We start from the raw sequence: 22634 nt of genomic DNA, 5'->3' as shown, positions 1-22634 counted from the left end.
AAACTCTAAACACATTTAGCAGATCATCCGTCTGTTGTGGCTATACTGTTAACACTATTCATGTCGTTTTCACACAAAATGCAGTCAATTAACACATTTCTTAAATGCTTAAATTTTCTTTTCATATAAGCTTACCCCATACCAAAATCATGGATCTTTCTCATCTTATTTGCAAATGCTTAAACACAGCAAGTCAGAAATGAAGACCCAATGTTCCAATCTTTAAATATAGTATAAAACCTATACTTCTACAACAACAGCAGCACAAAGGTATTGAAAAAATATATAAATCAAATACTGAAATAATTGATAAGCACTTTTAATTAGCAGATCACTGACATATTGAGAAATAGCAGATTCCAATCTCAGTTGGAGGCATAGTCAGGTGTTGAATTTATTTTCATTACCTGGACACACAGTAAAATAGGACTCTTTGAATCAGATTTGTTCAGTGTGGATGAAGAACAACACAGAGGAGCAGAGAGAAAATAGTATCTGAGTAAGGGAGAAGAATAGATGGAGGAAAGGAGAAGTTGGATCAGGACAAGGGAGAAGAAGAGGTGTGGGAGTGGAGGAAGAATGCTGGACTGTGCATCTCTGTTTTTTCACCTATGAAAGCTTATTTCTGCCATGGATAGAAAATAAAAAAGGTAATTATGTCTTTTTATCTCACAATTCTGACATTTTAAACTCAATTCCTATAGTTTATATATTACAATTCTGAGGGGAAAAAAAGTCAGAATTGTGAGATAAAAAGTCACAATTATGTTTTTATACTTTTTTATTCTGTGGTGGGAAAAAAGCTTCCATAATAACCAAAGGCCATGTATGTTGGATTTGCTGTTGATCAATGGCAGCAATTTCATGTTTTCATTTCAGTAAAAGCTTCATGTAAAGCTTTTACTACAATGATTCCACTATCACTGTTCCATATATGCAGAATGTATTTGCATAATGCGCACCGCCTCCGACAGGTGTATATAAATAGGAAGCAGATGCAATCGCACTATGTTTTTCGCTGAGGAGACAACTGGTGTCCGCGCTACAGCGAGGGTACAGAAACTGTGGCGACGGAACGTACGTCTTCGTTCCCTCCTTCAGGGAACGAGGGTTACATACGAAACCGAGACGTTCCCTTTCAGTCGGTCACGTTCGATGCACGTCAGTAGTGACCGACGAATTGGGATCCCAACTAAAGCGCCACAGTTACGAAACCCCTTCCAGTGACCAGCGCAAGCTCAGCCGCCCATAGCAACGGCTGGCGGTGAAGGGGGCGAGCTTACACCGAGAGAGTCTACTGCTGTCTAACCAATACCCACTAAGTAAACTAGACTACACTGGGGAAGCGAACCCGTAAGGGACGCTGCGGAGGCCACTACTTACCCAATGGCGGAGGAGTTTACGTGGAGAATACACATATGGACTGGCCCGGGGGGCAGTACGCATATGGAGTCCCTGGATGGCTCCACCTGGGTAGGGGGAGACTCATCTGACAGGTGACAGCAGAGCTGGCTCTGCTAAGGGAAAGACACGGACTCGCCGTAGGGAGTTTTAAACCGTGGATAATTACACATATGGGACCGCTCACATAGAGGGGTCACGACATGTGGGCCCCAGCCAACAGACAGCGTCAGCGACGGATGTAGGCCTGGCATCAGACACTCCGCAATGTCCGAGCCGAAGGGGGAGGCGGAGGAACTCGACAGGGTTCGCCAAGCGGGGAACACGACTGGAGTGAAAGTATGCACGTATCCGGCCAGGGGACGGGAATGGCATTGCAAGCTGACACTTAGAGCGGGTACAACACGTCTACCGACTAGTGGATGCGAGTACACGTGAAGATACCGGCTCTACACGTAGGCTATAAAACCTAGCGAACGTGTTAGGTGTCGCCCAGCCCGCAGCTCTACAGATATCTGTCAGCGAGGCGCCATGAGCCAGCGCCCAGGAGGAGGCAACCCCTCTGGTGGAGTAGGCTCTCAACCCGAGCGGGCAAGGCACGCCCTGGGATTCGTACGCCAAGGCGATGGCATCCACTATCCAGTGGGCCATCCTCTGCTTGGAGACAGCCTTTCCCTTCTGCTGGCCTCCGTAACAGACGAAGAGCTGATCTGAGATCCTGAAGCTTCGCGTTCTGTCCACGTAAACGCGCAGAGCGCGGACGGGACAGAGCAAAGCTAGGGCTGGGTCTGCCTCCTCCGAGGGCAGCGCTTGCAGGTTCACTACCTGATCTCTGAAGGAAGTGGTAGGAACCTTGGGCACGTATCCAGGCCGGGGTCTCAGGATGACGTGAGAATCACCGGGCCCGAATTCTAGGCACGCTTCGTCGACCGAAAATGCATGCAGATCCCCTACCCTCTTCAGGGAAGCCAATGCAACCAGAAGAACCGTCTTGAGAGATATTAGTTTCAGGTCGACTGATTGCAAAGGCTCAAAGGGATGACCCCGGAGAGCTGTGAGAACCAGGGTCAGATCCCAAGAGGGTACGGAGGAAGGGCGAGGAGGATTCAGTCTCCTCGCCCCCCTCAGGAACCTGACGATCAGATCGTGTTTCCCCAGGGACTTACCCTCAACTGCGTGGTGATGTGCGGCGATAGCGGCAACATACACCTTCAGGGTGGAGGGAAGGAGCTCTAGCGGAAGTGATGGTGTCTACGACCGCTTGCGGGAGATCACTCAGAACCTCCGCATCAGGGTGCCCCGTCTCTGAGTCAGGAGGTCCTTCCTCAGAGGAATCGGCCAGGGAGGGGCTGTCGCGAGGAGGATGAGGTCTGAGAACCAGGTCCGAGTGGGCCAGTACGGAGCCACTAACAGAACCTGCTCCCCGTTCTCCCTGACCTTGCACAGGAGTTGTGCGAGAAGGCTCACTGGGGGAAACGCATATTTGCGCAGACCCGGGGGCCAGCTGTGTGCCAGGGCATCCGTGCCGAGCGTGCCGCCGGTCAGGGAATAAAACCACTGGCAGTGGGCAGTTTCTGGGGAGGCAAACAGGTCTACCTGGGCCTCGCCGAAATGCTGCCAAATCAGCTGAACCGCCTGGGGGTGGAGCCGCCACTCGCCCGCAAGTGGAGGCTGCCGTGACAGCTCGTCGGCTGCACGGTTGAGCACACCTGGGACATGGGTGGCCCGAAGGGACCTCAGATGCTTCTGACTCCACAACAAGAGATGGCGGGCGAGTTGCAACATGCGACGGGAGCGTAGACCACCTTGTTCGAGGGGTACTCCGGCCCGCAGGAACGAAGGATCCGACCACCGGACAAGGGTGCGACGGCAGCTCGGTGTCACGGGGACACGGAGCGTGCCACACTGCCACGCCCATCTCAGGACCCGGCCGCGGAGCCAGTGTTGAAGCGGCCTCATATGGAGCAATCCGAGCGGCGTGACCGCGGCTGCAGATGCCATATGCCCCAGGAGCCTCTGAAAGTCTTTCAGTGGGGCCGCTGTCCTGCGCTTGAGCGAGCTCAGGCAGTTCAACACCGACTGGACGCGCGCCTCGTTGAGACGTGCAGTCCATGCGACCGAGTCTAGCTCGAGACCGAGATAAGAGATCCTCTGCCCGGGGGCGAGTTTGCTCTTGTCCCAGTTGACCCGAAGACCCAACCGGCTGAGGTGAGCTAAAACCATGTCCCTGTGTTCGCACAACTGCTCTCGCGAGCTGGCCAGGATCAGCCAGTCGTCGAGATAGTTGAGAATACGAACGCCCTGTTCCTTGAGGGGAACAATGGCCGCCTCCGCAACCTTCGTAAAGACGCGGGGTGACAGGGCCAGCCCGAAGGGTAGGACTTTGTACTGATATGCCCGACCCTCGAACGCAAACCGCAGGAAGGGTCTGTGTCGAGGCAGAATCGAGACATGAAAGTACGCGTCCTTCAGGTCTATTGCTGCAAACCAATCCCGTGGATGGACGCATTTGAAAATGCGCTTCTGCGTGAGCATCTTGAACGGCATTCTGTGAAGATACCGGTTCAGGACGCGCAGATCCAGGATTGGCCGTAGCCCACCGCCCTTTTTTGGTACAATGAAGTAGGGGCTGTAGAACCCCGACTTCATATCGGCTGGAGGGACCGGCTCGATTGCATCCTTCGCCAGTAGGACCGCAATCTCCGCCCGGAGAACAGGTGCACTGTCCAACGACACTTGAGTGAAGTGGACACCCCTGAAAACCGGGGGACGCCGGGCGAACTGAATCGCATAGCCGAGTCTGATGGTGCGAATGAGCCAGCGGGACGGGCTGGGAAGCGTGATCCACGCCTCCAGACTCCGAGCCAGCGGGACCAAAGGCACCACAGATGCACCGGGGGTGGGGCAGTAAGGCAGAGAGGGACCCGACTCGGACGGCATGGGAGCAGCCCGGAGTGAGGTTGGACTCTGCAAGGCAGCAGTGCGAATGGGAGACGGCGCACGGGACGCGGTCTGCGCCATCACACTGCCGCCTACTGGCGGAATGGGAGGGGGTTGCGAGTGGCGAGGCGGGGCCTGGCACACTGGCAGACGCGCCCTCTTGTAACCTGGAGTTTGAGGAAACTGCTCTTTTTGTGACAAAGTGGGTACCGCTGGACTCTGGAGAGCCAGCGGCGGTAGATGGACAGATGCCACAAAATCCCCCCGGCCCTCCTCCGGGGGTGGGAGAGCAGATGGAATACTCTCCCGAAGAGCAGGAACCTTCCGCTCCAGGTCGCCCGTCTCAGGGAAGAGTTTTCCTCGACCGCTTGCCACCTGGCTTGGCAGAGACGGGCTGGGCACCACGTCCACGACCGGCATCCTGCTGTTTGGCTGGTGTTGGCTGCTGCTTTGCCGACTTAGCAGGGGCGGAGGAAGACGCAGGCGGGCGCCCTCGGCGACGAGCAGCCTGCTTCTGTGCAGCGGAGAACTGTTGGGCAAAGCTCTCCACTGCGTCGCCGAAAAGGCCGACCGGAGACACGGGGGAATCCAGGAACCGATGTTTGTCGGTCTCCCTCATGTCTGCCAGTCTCCCTCATGTCTGCCAAGGTCAGCCAGAGGTGGCGTTGCTGGACTACCAGAGTAGACATCGCCTGGCCAACAGAACGCGCTGTCACCTTCGTTGCCCGGAGGGCAAGGTCAGTGGCAGCACGCAGCTCCCCAAGCAGCTGTTGGTCAGGACCTTCCTGGGGCATCTCCGACAGCGCTTTTGCCTGGTAAACCTGCAAAAGAGCCATCGCGTGCAGGGCGGAGGCAGCCTGCCCACAGGCACTGTAAGCCTTCTCAGTCAGACCGGCTGAGAATTTACAGGCCCGGGACGGGAAACGCGGCTCACCGCGCCAGCCAGTGGCCGTTGGACACAACTGCATCGCAACAGACCGCTCGACTGGCGGGATCCTCACGTATCCCCTGGCTTCCCCGCCGTCCAGGGAGGTGAAGGCGGACGAGGGACCAGGCCTTGTACGAGCCCTATACAGAGCTTGCCAAGACCTGGTCACCTCATCGTGTACTTCCGGGAAGAAAGGCATTGGGGCGGGACGCTGGGTTTGACCAGCGCGACCAGACGCACAGACGAAATGACATACTGTCAGGGTTCGTCTGTAAAGCTCTTTTAGAAGGGGAAACAGTCAACTCGCTCGTGCTGAAGCACACAGGAAGCAGAGGTGTCAAGTAACGAAGTACAAATACTTCGTTACCTTACTTAAGTAGAAATTTCGGGTATCTATACTTTACTGGAGTAATTATTTTTCAGCTTACTTTTTACTTCTACTCCTTACATTTTCACGCAATTATCTGTACTTTCTACTCCTTACATTTTAAAAATAGCCTCGTTACTCTTCATTTCGGCTTGTTTTCATTCCGGCTTTAAAAAAAAAAAAAAAAAAAAAAAAAATCCAGATAAATCGCGCCATCCGGATAGAGTGAATTTGATTGTGGTTGGATGAGAAGATAAAACATATAACGTACCATTCTGACACCCTATTGGTTTGTACGTAATCCATCACACCTGCACATCAAATCACGTCACACTCCAGCAAGGAGGACTAAAATGTGCGTTCACGCGGCCTTGTAATTCCTGTAGTTACGAGATTCGAGCTTGTAAAAAGCGTTCACGTCCTCGTAGAGATCGTAATTACAGCTTGTAAGCTGGGAGTTTTCTGAGAGCTCCCACATGTTCCACCTGACCGCTGTAGATTCATTTAGGTGTTGATAGTGGTGTCATGGAAACGCATAATTCCTAGTCCAAGGACCAAAAGGACGTGAACAGCTCCGAATATAACGTCAGGTGTTGTCATGTCAAGATTCCGGTAAATACGAGGTGACGTGAACGCAGTAATAGTCAGTGTTGGGGGCATTACTCAAAAAAGATGATTTCTTATAAGTTATTATTTCTACACTACTGGCTCATTTAGGCTATCAAACGGGTGCTTTCTCTTCGTCCTCTGCAAATTAAGCTAGGTAACGTAATGTTAGTTCGATAGAGAGACGTTTAAATCGTATACCGGTTTTTAAACTTTTTTTTTTTTTTAAGCGCGACCCTTTTATTTATGTGACACATAGTCATATACAACCATGTAACTAAACAAGCCAAAACGAATTAATTTAAAACGAAACTTAAGGTAAACCTGCATTGCTCTCATGGTATACCTCTCTCTTTCAGTGAAGTGGAGCAGTGCTCTTGCTGAATGGCACGGATTGCACTACAGACTATTGTACCTTTTATATATTTTTTTTTTTAAACTGTATTTTATTTTTCATAACGAACAAGCTGCGATGTCACGTTTCCAGTGCTTTGTTGTGTGCGCGTGAGGCGCAGGCGCGATCAAACAGCTGTCTTTAAAGGGGACTTGCCTCGTCGTCATGGCAACGGTTCGTGAACAGGTCAGATTACGTCAGAGTTTGTTGGATGCTCAGACGACCAAACAAACGCCGATTAAAGGTGCCCTAGATTCAAAAATTGAATTTATCTTGGCATAGTTAAATAACAAGAGTTCAGTACATGGAAATGACATACAGTGAGTCTCAAACTCCATTGTTTCCTCCTTCTTATATAAATCTCATTTGTTTAAAAGACCTCCGAAGAACAGGCGAAGCTCAACATAACACCAACTGTTACGTAACAGTCGGGGTGTACGCCCCAATATTTGCATATGCCCGCCCATGTTCCCAACATTATGAAAGGCATTAGACAAGGGCAGGCATTAACGTCTGGAGCAGCACAACCGAACCATCAGACTAGGTAAGCGCGCAAGAACAACAGTGAAAAATGGCAGATGGAACAACAATAACTGACATGATTCATGATAACATCATATTTTTAGTGATATTTGTAAACTGTATTTCTAAATGTTTTGTTAGCATGTTGCTAATGTACTGTTAAATGTGGTTAAAGTTACCATCGTTTCTTACTGTATTCACGGAGACAAGAGCCGTCGTTATTTTAATTTTTAAACACTTGCAGTCTGTATAATTCATAAACACAACTTCATTCTTTATAAATCTCTCCAACAGTGTAGCATTAGCTGTTAGCCACGGAGCACAGCCTCAAATTCATTCAGAATGTAAACAATATAACAGTATACAATACTCACATAATCCGACGCATACATGCCGCATGCATGACGAACACTTTGTAAAGATCCATTTGAGGGTGTAAACTTTGTTTATGTACTGTTTAAGGCAAGCGCAAGCTTGGGGGCAGAGAGCATGAGAATTAAAGGGGCAGTAGCATAAATCGGCTCATATTTAATGATGCCCCAAAATAGGTAGTTAAAAAAATTAATTAAAAAAAATCTGAGTATTTTGAGCTGAAACTTCACAGACACATTCAGGGGACACCTTAGACTTATATTACATCTTGTAAAAAAACATTCGATGGCACCTTTAAACATGTTCAGTCGGGTAAACAGACTCCGACCAACGCCAACACCTATCCAACAAACGCCAACAGAGAGTTTGCTGGCGTTTGTTGGTGCGGTGTGAACTGAAACAGCTGAAAACAGCTGGCAGGTGTTAATGTCAAGCCCTGATTGTTACTAAGCCTGCCCTGGGTACACCAAAACTACCCGCATTTTTCTTGTCCGTTGCCCTCACAAATTTCTGCAGTTAAGCTTGGATGTACATTTACATTCCAATAAAGGTTATTAATGCCTCTGAATTTTGACTTTTTGCACCATTAGAATACTTATAGGCAACTAGTCATGATATCTTCCACTCCATGAAACCCATGTTAATGGTCAGTAGTACACATATATGGTGCTTTAATGTATTTGCATTGTACTAAAATGCATTCATTTTCAATGGACATATATGCGGCTGAAACGGGTAGCCTAGTGCATCCCAAATTTTTCAACATTAACATTTTAATATAACATTATGGTCATTATGGCCTTTAGAAAAATGTTTTTTTGAGGAGGTGGAGTACACAATAGGCCCCTGTGGCGCGGCCTAAGCTTTTGTCCTTAATGGCATTTTTTCCCCTACATTACTTTTACTTTTATACTTTAAGTAGTTTTGAAACCAGTACTTTTATACTTTTACTTGAGTAAAACGCTTGAGTTGATACTTCAACTTCTACAGAAGTATTTTTAAACCCTAGTATCTATACTTCTACTTGAGTAATGAATGTGAATACTTTTGACACCAGTGACAGGAAGTGACGCGATGTGCCAGGTACACCACTCCCTGGACACACAGAGGAACCGGCCCAAATCGCAACACACACACTTTCACTCTTGGCGTGTTGCTGTGAAAACCGCAGTTGAGAGCTTATAGCTCGGCTCCTCGGAAGCTCGCGACCTCGCTGAAGCGCCGTAACTACCAGCACACACACGGCTGCTGAGAATCCTCTTCTGAGGCAGTTTAATTTTCACGAAGAAAGGAGTCTTCTGAACACAGGACACCACTGTATGGCTCCGAAGCGAAATACAGAGTGCGATTGCATCTGCTTCCTATTTATATACACCTGTCGGAGGCGGTGCGCATTATGCAAATATCGCACGCCAATTCCATTGGCTTGTTTTAGTTTACACGAAGCTTATAGGGCTCTCTAAGCGATATCCCAATTCGTCGGTCACTACTGACGTACGTCGAACGTGACCGACTGAAAGGGAACTGAATTTTTAAAACTATGGATTTCATATTTTCTGCAGGTAGAACGGAATCATGACAAGTAATGCAGTTTTCATAATGCCATCAACTGTTAGTATTTTGACAGTCATTGCACTATGATTGACTACATGTTCATATTGGATAGAAAACTAGTGCTATGTTTTGACAGAACGACTCGATTTTGAATCAGGTTTGCTGTGTTTTGATAGAGTTATTATGTGTTGAAATAGGTTTTTAGCATTTTGAAATGTGAAGTTTGTGTTTATTTAACAAAATATGGTTTTGGGCAGAAAATTAACTATTTGGCTAATTGTGTGATGTAGGTGTGTTGCTGTGTTAAGAGTTTAGAAAAAGTATTTAAAGTATTGCTAAACGTTTGTTAGCAATTGAAAAAAACTGTAATTCAGTTGACTGCATGTTGTGTGAAAACTACATGAATTGTGTTTATGGTATGGTTACAACAGACAGATGTTGTGCTAATTGTGTTTAGAGTTTTGAAAATGTGACTACAGATTGGACAAATGTATGTTAGCAATTTTGTTTTCAACTTTGATAATAATAATAATATTACAGTTTTATAAAATTGCTAACAAGCGTTTTCCAATACTTAAAATATTTTTCTAAACTCTTAACACAGCAACGCACCTACATCACACAATTATCCAAATAGTTAATTTTCTGCCCAAAACCATATTTTGTTAAATAAATACAAACTCTACATTTCAAAATGCTAAAAACCTTTTTCAACATTTATAAAAACACAGCAAATCTGATTTAAAATCGAGTTGTTCTGTCAAAACATAGCACTAGTTTTATATCCAACATGAACAAAGTGCAATGTCTGTCAAAATACTAACAGTTGATGGCATTACGAAAACTGCATTGCTTGTCATGTTTCAGTTCTACCTGCAGAAAATATGAAATCAGTTGTTTTTAAAATTCAGTTTCCTTAGATTGCAAGTCATTTTACATTTTTGCAACATACAATCTAAAAGTGAATGAGTCATTACTTTATAGAATGTGCAGTAGAAAAAATAGAAAGTAACAGAATTGCTCAGGGCAGCTACTGGTCAAATGGGTCCACTATGCAGAACTTCCTTTGAAATCTCTTTCTTTCTTTCTTTCTTTCTATAGAATGTGCAGTAGAAAAAATAGAAAGTAACAGAATTGCTCAGGGCAGCTACAGGTCAAATAGGTCCACTATGCAGAACTTCATTTGAAATCTCTTTCTTTTCTTTTCTTTCTTTCTTTCTTTCTTTCTTTCTTTCTTTCTTTCTTTCTTTCTTTCTTTCTTTCTTTCTTTCTTTCTTTCTTTCTTTCTTTCTTCGCAATTGTGAGTTTCACATCTCACAATTTGACTTTTTTTTCTCAGAATTGTGAAATAAAAAGACACAATTATACCTGTTTTATTCACGGCAGAAATACACTTTCATAGCTTCCACATGTGTAAGGGGGAAAACCATAGAGATGCACAATCCAGCACACATTCTTACTCCTCTCCAATATACCTCTTCTTCCTTGTCCTGATCCAACTACTCATTTGTTCCTCTCCCTTATCCAGACATTTCTCTTTGCTCCTCTGCTTTCTTTCTGTGTTGTTCTTCATCCACACTGAACAAATCTGATTCAAAGAGTCCTATTTTGCTGTATGTCCATGTAATGAAAAGAACTTCAACACCTGACTATTCCTCCAACTGAGATTGGAATCTGCTATTTCTCAATATTTCCGTGATATGCTAATTAAAAATGCTTGTCAGTTATTTTTGTTTGATATATTTTTTCAATACTTTTGAGCTGCTGTTGTTGCAAAAGTAGAGGTTTTATATTATATTTAATGATTGGAACATTGGGTCTTCATTTCTGACTTGCTGTGTTTAAGCATTTGCAAATAAGATGAGAAAGATCCATGATTTTGGTATGGGGTAAGCCTATACAGAAAATAAAATGTAAGCATTTTAGAAACATGTTAACTGACTGCATTTTGTGTGAAAATGACATGAATTGTGTTAATGGTATGGCTACAAAAGACAGATGTTCTGCTAAATGTGTTTAGAGTTTTGAAAATGTGACTACAGATTTGACAAAAGTATGTTAGCAAATTGAAAAAAAGTGTCAAGTGTCAAGTTTCATGCAATCAGACGGATGCTAAGTGTCTCAGAAACCCCCCTAAACAATATTAAAGTTTAATGCGTTGCCATGACAACAGTATTCAAGATATCAAGAATCCTTTCACAGGCCTGCATCTGCCATTTTTTGACATTATACTGATGAAGTTTGAAGTGAATAAGAGGGCGATTTCAAAGCATTTTAAAGGTGACACACTTCCTGCTGCCAATTGGTGGCAATATGGCTTTGACTCACAATAGTCACATCCATGTGATCTACCTCCTACAACGAACACACAGCTGAAGTTTCATCAAAATCAGTTAATGTACGCAGAAGTTATAACACACTTCCTGTTTCCCTTTTCTCACCATAAATTCGTTTCTAAAATCTGCTCACAATTTAGCATCCTCAATGTCTTGAATTTATGCTGACCAAGTTTCATGGTGATCGGATGATTCCCCTAGGAGGAGTTGTGAAAGTTGTTCAGCCCTATGAGATCTATAACTGTTTGAAGTCTTACTGTATGTGAAAAGGGGTGCACTACAGAGCCCCTCAAATACAACCATATAAAAGGGTGTGATCCCCCCCCCCCCAATCAAAACTCTATCAAAACACAGCAAACCTAATTCAAAATTCAAAATCTAATTGTTCTGTCAAAACATAGCGCTAGTTTTCTATCCAGCATAGACTATATATGACATATAGTCAATCAAAGTGCAATGACTGTCAAAATACTAACAGTTCATAGCATTATGAAAACTGCATTGCTTGTCATGTTTCTGTTCTACCTGCAGAAAATATAAAATCCATTGTTTTTTATAATTCATTTTCCTTTTACTGCAGTAATATAAGAATGTTTACATGTAAGCCATTCTAAATTTTTAGTTGAGTGTTGAATGTGTGTATTCTTGGCAACAGAAGTGATTAAGTAATTACTTTATAGAATGTGCAGTAGAAAAAACATAGTGACAGAATTGCTCAGGGCAGCCACTGGTCAAATGGGTCCCCTGCAGAACTTCAGTTGGCCCCTTGGTTGAAATCTTTTTCTGGGGTTGGGAGTGTGGTGTTGATGGTGCCCTCATAGAGGGTTGGATGGTGCCCCCTTGGTTGTTAGTGCCCTACGCAGACCACATATCCTGCATATATGGAACAGTCGAAGTGGAATCGTTGTAGTAAAAGCTTTACATGAAGCTTTTACTGAAATGAAAACATGAACAACAAATCAACAACAAATCCAACATACATGGCCTTTGGTTACTGTTGAACCTTTTTGTCCACCACAGAATAAAAAAAGTATAAAAGGTAATTGTGACTTTTTATCTCACAATTATATTTTTTATTGTTTTATTTTTTTTTTATTTTACAATTGTGACTTTTTCCCTCAGAATTGTGATATATAAACTATAGGAACTGAGAGAAAAAAGTCAGAATTGTGAGACAAAAAGACATAATTACCATTTCTATTTTCTATTCATGGCAGAAATAAGCTTTCATAGGTTCTACATGTGTAAGTGGGGGAAAAAAACAGAGATGCACAGTCCAGCACACATTCTTCCTCCTCCCCTCTCTTCTTCTCCCTTGTCCCGATCCAACTTCTCATCTTCTGCTTCATCTATTCTTCTCCCTTACCCAGACTTTTTTTTTTTTTTTTTTTTTGGGGTCCTCTGTGTTGTTCTTCACACTGAACAAATCTGATTCAAAGAGTCCTATTTTACTGTGTGTCCATGTAATGGAAAGAAATTGAACTCCTGACTATGCTTCCAACTGAGATTGGAATCTGCTATTTCTCAATATCAGTGATATGCTAATTAAAAGTGCTTATCAATTGTTTCAGTATATGTTTTATATATTATTTTTAAATACTGTTGAGCTGCTGTTGTTTCAAAAGTAGAGGTTTTATATTATATTTAATGATTGGAACATTGGGACTTTATTTCTCATTTGCTGTGTTTAAGCATTTTTTTCTCTGCTATCTGCTACTGTTCTGTCTGTCTCCACCCTCAGGCTGTGTGGGTTTGAACCATTTTTCGATCCAAGGGGGGACCAGTACATGTACAGTCGCATTTTGAATTGTGATTATGAGTTTGTCTCCCCCTGGTGGGATGAAGTCTCTCTCAATGCAAAGGATCTGGTGAGTAATGTGTGTGCATTATCATTATTGTCCTGTTTGTAATCCTAATGATGTTCATGCATTGCAAATTGATTTCAAATGAGACATGTCAAAATCACAGGCCGACTCAGATGCTAATTTGATTATTCAATCATTCAAGCTTTCTCGCTTTTTGTTTATTTACTATTAGTTGTTGGTTATCTTTTTTATGTTTTCTTTAGGTTAGTAAGCTCATAGTGCTGGACCCTCATAAACGTCTCACCGTGAAACAGGCTCTGGAACACCCATGGGTGCTTGGAAAAGCAGCACGATTCTCCCACATGGACACAACACAAAGGAAACTACAGGAATTTAATGCTCGCCGCAAATTAAAGGTCAGTCATCAGTGCCCTGCTATGTTTTAGCAATGGCAAATAAGTGTTCATAATAACTTGAGTCTACAACACATAACACAATAAATCTAATCTAGTCTACAACACGTGCCGAGTTCTTAGAAATGTCCTCTTTGTAATTATGTTGGTCTCATATCATTTTGAAAAATCCATTTATACCATTAAGAAAATGTAAATGACTCGCACCTTGCATACAGAGTATACATCTTAATCATTACATATATTTTTCAATGTCAAAAATGATCAGGAATTATTAATTTTAAAGGTCAGATTATCTGATATTTCAGGATACATATTGAGGTTTTATGTTTTTTTTGTTTGCTTGTTTGTTTTGTTTTTTGTATATTAGTTGCACTACATGACTTTGTTAGTAGATGACCGATTTGGCTGATGAAAGTTTTATTAATTTTTAATTAATTAATTAATAATTAATTAAATATTTAGGCAGTAAATCAGTTTTGTTAAAATATTGAAAATATAAATAAAAACAATAAATAATGAAATAATGTTTATAACTACTACTACATTTCTTTCATTTTATTTTTTCTTTCTTCTCATTCTTTGAGGTTTTTTTCTTCTTTATTATAAAGACAGTTGTTTCACCGTGATGTTTTTGGCTTCATGGCTCCTCCAAAAATATCAAAATCAATTTTGATATAAAGATTTAAAACATGCTGTGTGTTCAAGTTGCATGAATTGCATTTTAATGCAGTGGTTCTCAACTGGTTTGGCCATCGGACCCACATTTTTTGTCATTAAGCTGTGACCAAATATTTTAGGAAAGAATTGTACCAAGTAAATGTATTTCTCAAAAATGGTTGAGACACACACACAAGTACCATCCCACTTTACTTAAAATTAGTGGCTAAACGGATTGTAGTTGATCTATGAATCCATATGGACCAGGCCCCATATTTCGGCACATATGTTTAACCATCATAGAGTGAAAGTTTATCATTTGCGAGTGTTTTGTCATGCCAATTTACACATTCAAGTGATTTTAAACCATTCCAGTGAAAGAAAAGGCAAAAGAGAACTCAATTTGGAACTCACATGCTGTTATCCGTGTGCACAACTGCACACACACATTCAGACCGCAGGTAAATGTGACCCAAATCCGATTTTTTTTGCTCATATGTGACTCAGATCTGTTTTTCTCATGACAGCTTGAACAGCACAAACCACATGCAATACGACCTCAGTATGAACTGTCAAATCGGAATTCATGCGACATGTACTTCACTCTAGATTACAATTCATCACAATTCTGTGCTCATGGGAGTCAGATTTTACATACCCATAGTTATCAAGATAGTTGCGAAAGGTTGTCAGTGGAAGGACAGTGATGTGTCAGAGCTCATAAGTATTAAAGTGACAGCTTCATATACAAGTAAATCATGAGGGCTCGTATTATAAATGTTTAAAAACTCTGCTCTCTTTTTTTCGCATCTTCGTCTTTGTTTTTTATATTGCCTGCGCATAATTTTACTGGCTTCCATGGCAGATCACACTATAAATAGATGCGTAATCACTTACTTTAACGTCCTTCATGTTTACTTCCATTTGACAGCATGCTGCGTAATGTCTTTTTATCGTTCTTTTGCGCATGTGGGTCAGTCCAGGACCATGATCTGTTTACACTGGAATCTGATATTGGATACATTTAAAATAACAATGTGAACAGCTATACAAAAACTCAGATCTGAGTAATAAATTGAGCATGAAATGTTCACAGTGTGAACATAGTCAGAGGAGTGAACACAAATTGATTCCTCTTTCGCATCTCCTTGTGCTTGAACAAACACACATACACACAATTATGGCAAAACACCCGTCTCAGCAAGTATTCTCGTAAACATAGTTGGTCTTAAGTAAACGCAGATCCATGCATTAAGTCTTAAAGTGACAGCTAATAAATACCTGATGTTGTCTCTGTCATTAATGTTAAACAAATGACAAAACACAGCTTTAACAAAGTCTATATTTAATTTATATATTTAATATATAACACAATAGTTTTATTTTTACATTTAGGCCTAATTATTACTTATTATTACATGCACCTATTTTCGTTTGCTCTTTATAGTGAAGTGACCATTTGAAGTTTGTGCGCAATGAGCACAGTATAACTTCTGACAGGGCAAAGTTTGTTTTTCTTTTCATTTCATAACAAGTTACAAAAAATAACGTTTAAAGATAATGACGCTGACGTGTATGACATGTTGTGGCAAAAATCAACATGACTCTTACTGCATAAGAGACAAACATGTCCAATTGTCTTTCAAAAGTTTTATTTCTTGCAAGAAAGGTCAAACAGTCACAGACAGAAACACAAGTAGCTGTAGAGTGTAAGACAAAGAACGAAAGCTTCCCTACACTTTTATATCTCTAACCTCCAAGGCTGAAGCCTCTGTCCTTTTACCATATTAGGAACATGTTTACCCCTTCAGTGTTTTTTCACTTTTCCCCCTAAGTCACCCACATATGCATACTTAAGCACTTCTGAGAAAAACAAAATAATTTAAAGCTGCTGTAGGGAGTTTTTAGAAAACGTTGACTTAGCCTGAAAATTTGAACAAGTACAACTCACAGGTCACTCCCACTTGCACTATGCTGCGCTAAAGCCCTCCCTCCACAGCTCCCCATCACAATGGAGCCTGCCGTGAACGCGCAGGCTAGTAAAGCCCCGGGTATACTTCACTTTCCGCGCCCAGACGCGTCATGCGCGTCTTTCAAAGTATACTACTATGGCGCAGACTCCGTGCCAAAATCAAGCTTCCGAACGATCGACCGATCGATCAAATGTCAAACCGAACATCTATCCGAACTAGTGGTGTAGTCGGGGCGATACGCACGCATACGCCGTATACTTACTTTTTGCCCAGGGCTGTTTGCGTATTACGACTTCTAAGGATCAGTATTTGCGTATACCCGCTTGTTTTTTGCTTCGAAAGTCCATAAAATATTGTCCTGTTAGCTTTCCCTTTAACTGTGTCCAATGCTATTGTGTAAACTCAGAGCACTTCTGTCATTCTACCTTTTCCCGCTCATCATCGGCTAAAAAAACAGGCTTCACAGTGCGTGTTCGCGCTGCAGTGAGAGAACTCCGATCAAAGCCGCTCGATGTTTTGAGTGGTGCATTGAGTGCATTTCTCTCACTGCAGTGGCCACGGCGTGAGAAATATGGTGGTGAATAAATAAGACTATTAATTAAATAGCCTACATCATGCGTTCGGAATTTTATAAGCGCTAAGTTCCCGTACAAACTGAAAAGACCATCAGCGCAACTGAAGCCTTATTTATTTAATGCATTAGTGGTGCAGGAATCATAAACATGCGCTACTCTGAATCTTATCAAGCTCCAAAAGTGAGATAAGATTTCCACGAGCCATCCCGACACTGATAATAAACTGTGCAATCCATAATCCAGTTAAACACTCTGAAACGCTATAGAGAAAGTCAAACGTGATCTAGACTGATGAACAAAGAACAAAAGAGGACAAACATCATTTTGCGCCAACATTTATTAGGGAGCTTTTTATATTCATGACCCACCCTTACTAGAATTTATATAGTTTTAATGTAGCCTAGTAATTATGGTAAATTTGGCTAACTTGTACAATTTATAATCTATTAAGGGAATATACTTTCACTAGATTTATATTACACCTGTGACATGTTCTATTGTTTCTATAGGCTATGTGTAGGTTGCTATTTTTTATAACAAATGCTATGATAATGCAAAATGATATAGTTTGACTTCTTATGGCACAATGAAGTAGAAAATTCTGTCAAACTGATAAGCTTACATGTGCGTAAATAATATAAAACTGAGTTTACAGAGGTTACTGGGGAAACAGCTCTATTTCTGCTGCTCCATAAGCGCCACCTACCGACAGAGAGTGGTTTAAATTTTCATTCAGACTGACTACTGTTTTTGTTTGTTTGTGAAACTCATGACCACATTTTTATAATGTTAATAAATTAGATTTTGAATAATTGGCTTTTTTTAACACCCTTTTGAATAAAATGAAACTTTAATTTCAGATATATCACTTTTCACAATGAATATAATTCCAAAGCAGCATGTAAAAATAGCAGTCAAACTGTAAAGTTAACCAATTTTAGAATGCACTGTATTTAGTTGTTTTTAATGAAACATGTTACTAGTGAACACCAACATAAAAAACATTTACTGTCATGTTTACCTTGTTTTTTTTTGTTTTTTTTTTTTTGTTTTTTTTGTGGTCTGGGTAATAGTACGCCCCGGGTTACTTCACTGTAACCCTGTTCCCTGAAAAGGCGGGAACGAGAAGCTGCGCTTTATTCAGCGCTATGGGAACGTCTTTAGTCGTGACCAGCTGTGAATATATGTGTAAAACAACGTCAATGAAATTGACCTATATTTATAGCCTTGTGTGACGTCATTGGAATGCGTCGTAGCGAGGCTATAATTAGATGTGCCATCTGTGCATCAGCAGATATTTTGTCTGAAGAGCAGTCCAGGGACATCTCAGTGCGGCAAAGAAGCGCAGCTTCTCGTTCCCGCCTTTTCAGGGAACAGGGTTACAGTGAAGTAACCCAGGGCGTTCCCTTTCAAAGGCTACACTCTAAGCTGCGCTTTATTCAGCGCTATGGGAACGAGAATACCCACGCCGCCGCACTGTGTGTCTGGATCCCCTGGCTGTGAAGTGTGTCACAAGCACAGAGAGTCTCAGACACTAGCTTGTGATGTAGACTCAAGGACATGAGAGCCCGGAGTGACATGAACATCCAAACTATAAAACCTTATGAATGTGTGCGGAGAGGACCAACCTGCCGCATCACAAACATTTTGTAAGGGGGCGCCCCCCGCCAAGCTCTAGAAGAGGCAACCCCCCTGGTGGAATGAGCCCTGATGCCCGTTGGCGAAGTATGACCACGCGCCTCATAGGCAAGGGCAATAGCATCTCTCACCCAATGTGACATGGTCTGTTTCGTGGCGGCCGCACCCCTGTTATGGCCGCCATGACAAACAAACAGTTGCTCTGACTTACGCCACTGGCTGGTGCGGTGGACATAAGTCTGAAGAGCACGGACTGGACACAGTCTGTGAAGTCTCTCCTGATCCGGCGTTGTGAACGGCGGAGGGCAGAAGGCTTCAAGGGTGACTGGATGCAAGTTCGAGAAAGGAACTTTAGGTAGATAGTCAGGATGAGGATGCAAAATAGCTTTCACCATACCTGGGGCAAAGTCTAAGCAGGATGGCACAATGGACAGAGCCTGCAGATCCCCAATTCTTTTCAAAGAAGTTATAGCCATAAGAAAGACCATTTTCAGAGTTAACAGTTTGTCAGAAACTGACTCTAATGGTTCAAAGGGGGTCTCAACCAGGCCCTCTAGGACTATTGCTAGGTCCCATGAAGGGATCCTGGTTCTAGAAGGGGGCTTAAGCCGCCTAGCTCCTCGAACGAAGCGAGACATGCTTGCCCAAAGGCACACCGTCGATCAGAGCATGGCAAGCCGAGAGAGCGGCCACATAAACCCTGAGAGTGGCGGGTCATGTACCCGTCGATAACTTTTCCTGCAGGAAGTCCAGAACTGTAGCAATTTGGCAATTTACTGGATCTGCATTGTGTGCAGTACACCATCTTTCAAAGACATCCCATTTGTTGGCATAACTTGCTCTAGTAGAGGGAGCTCTAGCATTTAAAATAGTCTCGATAACTTGAGGTGAAAGCCCTGTGTCCCTCAGTTGGTTCCCCTCAGGGGCCAAACATGAAGATTCCACATCTCTGGCCGGGGATGAAATATTGTCCCCTGCGCCTGAGACAGAAGGTCCCTCCTGCTCTGTATCACCCAGGGCGAGCCGTCGAGGAGAGATATTATCTCCGAGAACCATATTCTGTTCGGCCAACATGGCGCTATCAGTAAGAGGCGAATCCCTTGTTGGCGAACCCTGGCTAGAACTCCCAGGAGCAGAGCAACTGGAGGAAAGGCATACAGGCGCATCGAAGGCCATGTATGTGCCATCGCATCCAGACCTAGGGGGGCTGGGTGACTCAGAGAGAAGTAAAGGGGACATTGTGCTGTCTGATGGGAGGCGAAGAGGTCCACCTCCGCCTCGTAGAATCTCAGCCATATCTGTTTCAGTACATCGGGGTGAAGTTTCCACTCCCCGCTCAGTAGTTTCTGTCTGGACAGTATATCCGCTCCCACATTCTGGTACCCAGGAATGTACACTGCCCTCAGTGACAGGAACTTGTCCTGGGCCCAGAGGAAAATCTGCCGCGCTATTTTGTTTAGATGGCGTGAACGCAGACCTCCCTGGCAATTTATATAAGAGACTGCTGTGGTGTTGTCCATCCGCACTAGGACATGGCAGCCTCTCAGCTGCTGGAGAAAGTATTTCAGGGCCAGAAATACAGCCATCAGCTCTAGGCAGTTGATGTGCCAGACGAGCTGATGGCCCTCCCATTCCCCTTGGGCTGGACGGCCATCTAAGACCGCTCCCCAGCCCATCAGGGAGGCATCTGTCGTTAGCAATCTGCGACGACATGGTGCCCCTAGCGTGGGACCCAGGGTGAGGAACCGGGGTCTGAGCCACACAGATAGGGTACGAATCCCGCGGCGCGTGACCTTTATTTGCCTCAGGGGTTTGGCCCTTGGATGAAACCCCCTGGCTTTGAGCCACAACTGAAACGGTCTCATATGCAGCAGGCCCATAGGGATTACCGAGGATGCTGATGCCATGAGACCTAACATTTTTTGATACTGAAGCACAGTGCAATCTTGGCCTAGCCTGACATTGTTCAGGGTGTTTAGAATAGTCTCGACTCGAGCGGGGGACAATTGTGCCCGCATCGTGGTCGAATCCCAAACGATCCCTAAATATGTCGTTCTCTGGGTTGGACAGAGAACGCTTTTCTTCTCGTTGAGTCTCAACCCTAGAGAAACCAGATGAGCTAAAACGACATCTCTGTGTTTTAATGCCATCTCTCGCGACTGCGCTAATATTAGCCAGTCGTCTATGTAGTTCAAAATGCGAATGCCCTGGAGTCGCAGTGGAGCCAGTGCCGCATCCATGCATTTTGTGTATGTGCGGGGTGACAGGGCTAGGCCGAATGGAAGAACCCGATACTGGTAGGCTTCGCCCCCGAAAGCGAACCTCAGGAACCTCCTGTGATGTGGCAATATTTCGATGTGAAAATATGCGTCCTTGAGATCGATCGTGATGAATCAATCGCACTGTTGGATTTGCGACACGACCATCTTTACTGTTAACATTTTGAACTTGAGAGCTTTGACTGAACGGTTCAAGCCTCGAAGATCTAAGATTGGACGCAGCCCCCCGTCCTTCTTGGGAACTAGGAAGTATCTGCTGTAATAACCTGACTCTCTCTCTAGAGGGGAAACACGTTCTATAGCCCCTTTCTCCAGCAGAGATTGCAGCTCTTGTGACAGTGACGTCGCTTGCCCCGGCTTCACGGTAGTGGAGACCACACCGTTGAAACGCGGAGGACGACGAGCAAATTGGATTCTGTATCCTAATTCTACTGTCTTTAGAACCCATGCAGATACCCCTGGCAGTAGTTTCCACGCTGCCAGGTTTTCTGAAATGGGCATTAATTTTGATACTTCCCTTTGAGGGGATGTTAGGTGTTCCGCGTCCTGATGCGCTACAGGAAGCAACGGAACACCCAACAATTCGCTGGAAACCGCTGCCCCCCGAAGCACCAGAGGTGGCGGGGAAGGAGGGTTTACGTGGGGATGTCGAGAAAGGGCGGGTTTTAAGTATAGTACGCGCCCCGTCCCGAGGGGGGCAATCCCCACAGGGCTGGGCGCAAGACCATCAGGACTTCTTCTTTTTCTGTAGAATGGTCCTGAGGTCTTGCCTGGGAGGTTGCTGCGGGCGGCGAGACGGTCCCCAATCCTTGCGAGGGGGAACTCGACTTGCCACACTTTGTTTCTGCACCTCCCTTTTTGAAGGACCGGGTTGGGGCTGGGTGGCCGACGGCCCCTCCCCCTGAGTGCGGCGAGGAAGGAACTGCACAAATGCTTCCTCAGACTTCTTCACCTCCCGAAACCTGTTGACGACTGTATTGACGGAGTCGCCAAACAGGCCGGAAGGTGTCACTGCATCAAGCATAAAGACGCGGTCTTTATCTTTAGTGCCAGTGAGATTGAGCCACAGGTGCCTCTCCGTGCTGACCAAAGCAGCCATAGAACGGCCGATAGCACGGGCCGTCTGCTTGGTGGCACGGAGAGACAGATCTGTGGCACGACGAAGTTCTGAGAACGCATCCTCGCCGATGGTGGTACCCGCACTCAAATCCTTTAGCAGGTCAGCCTGATATGCTTGCAACACTGCCATGGTGTGCAAAGCAGCACCAGCCTGACCCGCAGCTTGAAAAGCTTTACCCACAAGCGCTGAGGTGGTTCTGCAGGGCTTTGTGGGGAGGGTAGGTTTCTTTAATGACGATGCTGATCCAGGCGAGAGATAGCTCGCGAGCGTCTCTTCAACCTGGGGCATCGTCGTATACCCCCGTTCCTCAGCGCCCATGATAGTCGAATAAATCGACGTCGAGGGCACAAAGATCCGGGAAGTATACGGTTTTCTCCATGATTTAGTTAATTCATCATGGAGGTCCTCAAAGAAGGGGAGAGATTGATGTTGAGACCCCTCCCCCTGGCCACCGGACAGAAACCTATCCTCTAACTTTGAGCGTTTGGGGGTCTCTTTTTCCTGTGGCCAGTCTAACTGTAATCTGGCCACAGCTCGAGTTACTACCTCAAGTAATTCCTCAACAGGTTTATCATCACGTGAGGAACGCTCCGAAGCAGCACACTCGAAAAGAGATTTGTCATCCCCCGCGCGAACTGAAGAAGCACCGGAGCGCGCTTCAGGATCGCGCGAAGGGACGCGTGGATCAGGTGACAGAGCGGGCGAAAGGGCAGGACCCGTCTCCCGCTCGTCCGCCAAATCCACCTGCGAG

General features: G+C 44.5%; 1 protein-coding gene across 1 annotated transcript in view; it reads left to right on the top strand.

The window, feature by feature from the left end:
* si:ch73-60h1.1 (calcium/calmodulin-dependent protein kinase type IV) overlaps positions 1-22634 on the top strand; it is a 205063-nt gene that overhangs the window by 128965 nt on the left and 53464 nt on the right. Inside the window, exons 9-10 of the mRNA XM_067387405.1 lie at positions 13162-13288; positions 13489-13641. Coding sequence (XP_067243506.1) covers positions 13162-13288; positions 13489-13641 — 280 coding nt within the window. The remainder of the gene's footprint in view (positions 1-13161; positions 13289-13488; positions 13642-22634) is intronic.

This window comes from Chanodichthys erythropterus, chromosome 6, assembly GCF_024489055.1.
Source record: "Chanodichthys erythropterus isolate Z2021 chromosome 6, ASM2448905v1, whole genome shotgun sequence".
Classification (NCBI taxonomy): Eukaryota; Metazoa; Chordata; class Actinopteri; order Cypriniformes; family Xenocyprididae; genus Chanodichthys; species Chanodichthys erythropterus.
The sequence above is the reverse complement of the archived record's forward strand: the minus strand, read 5'-3'. Positions and strand labels throughout refer to the sequence as shown.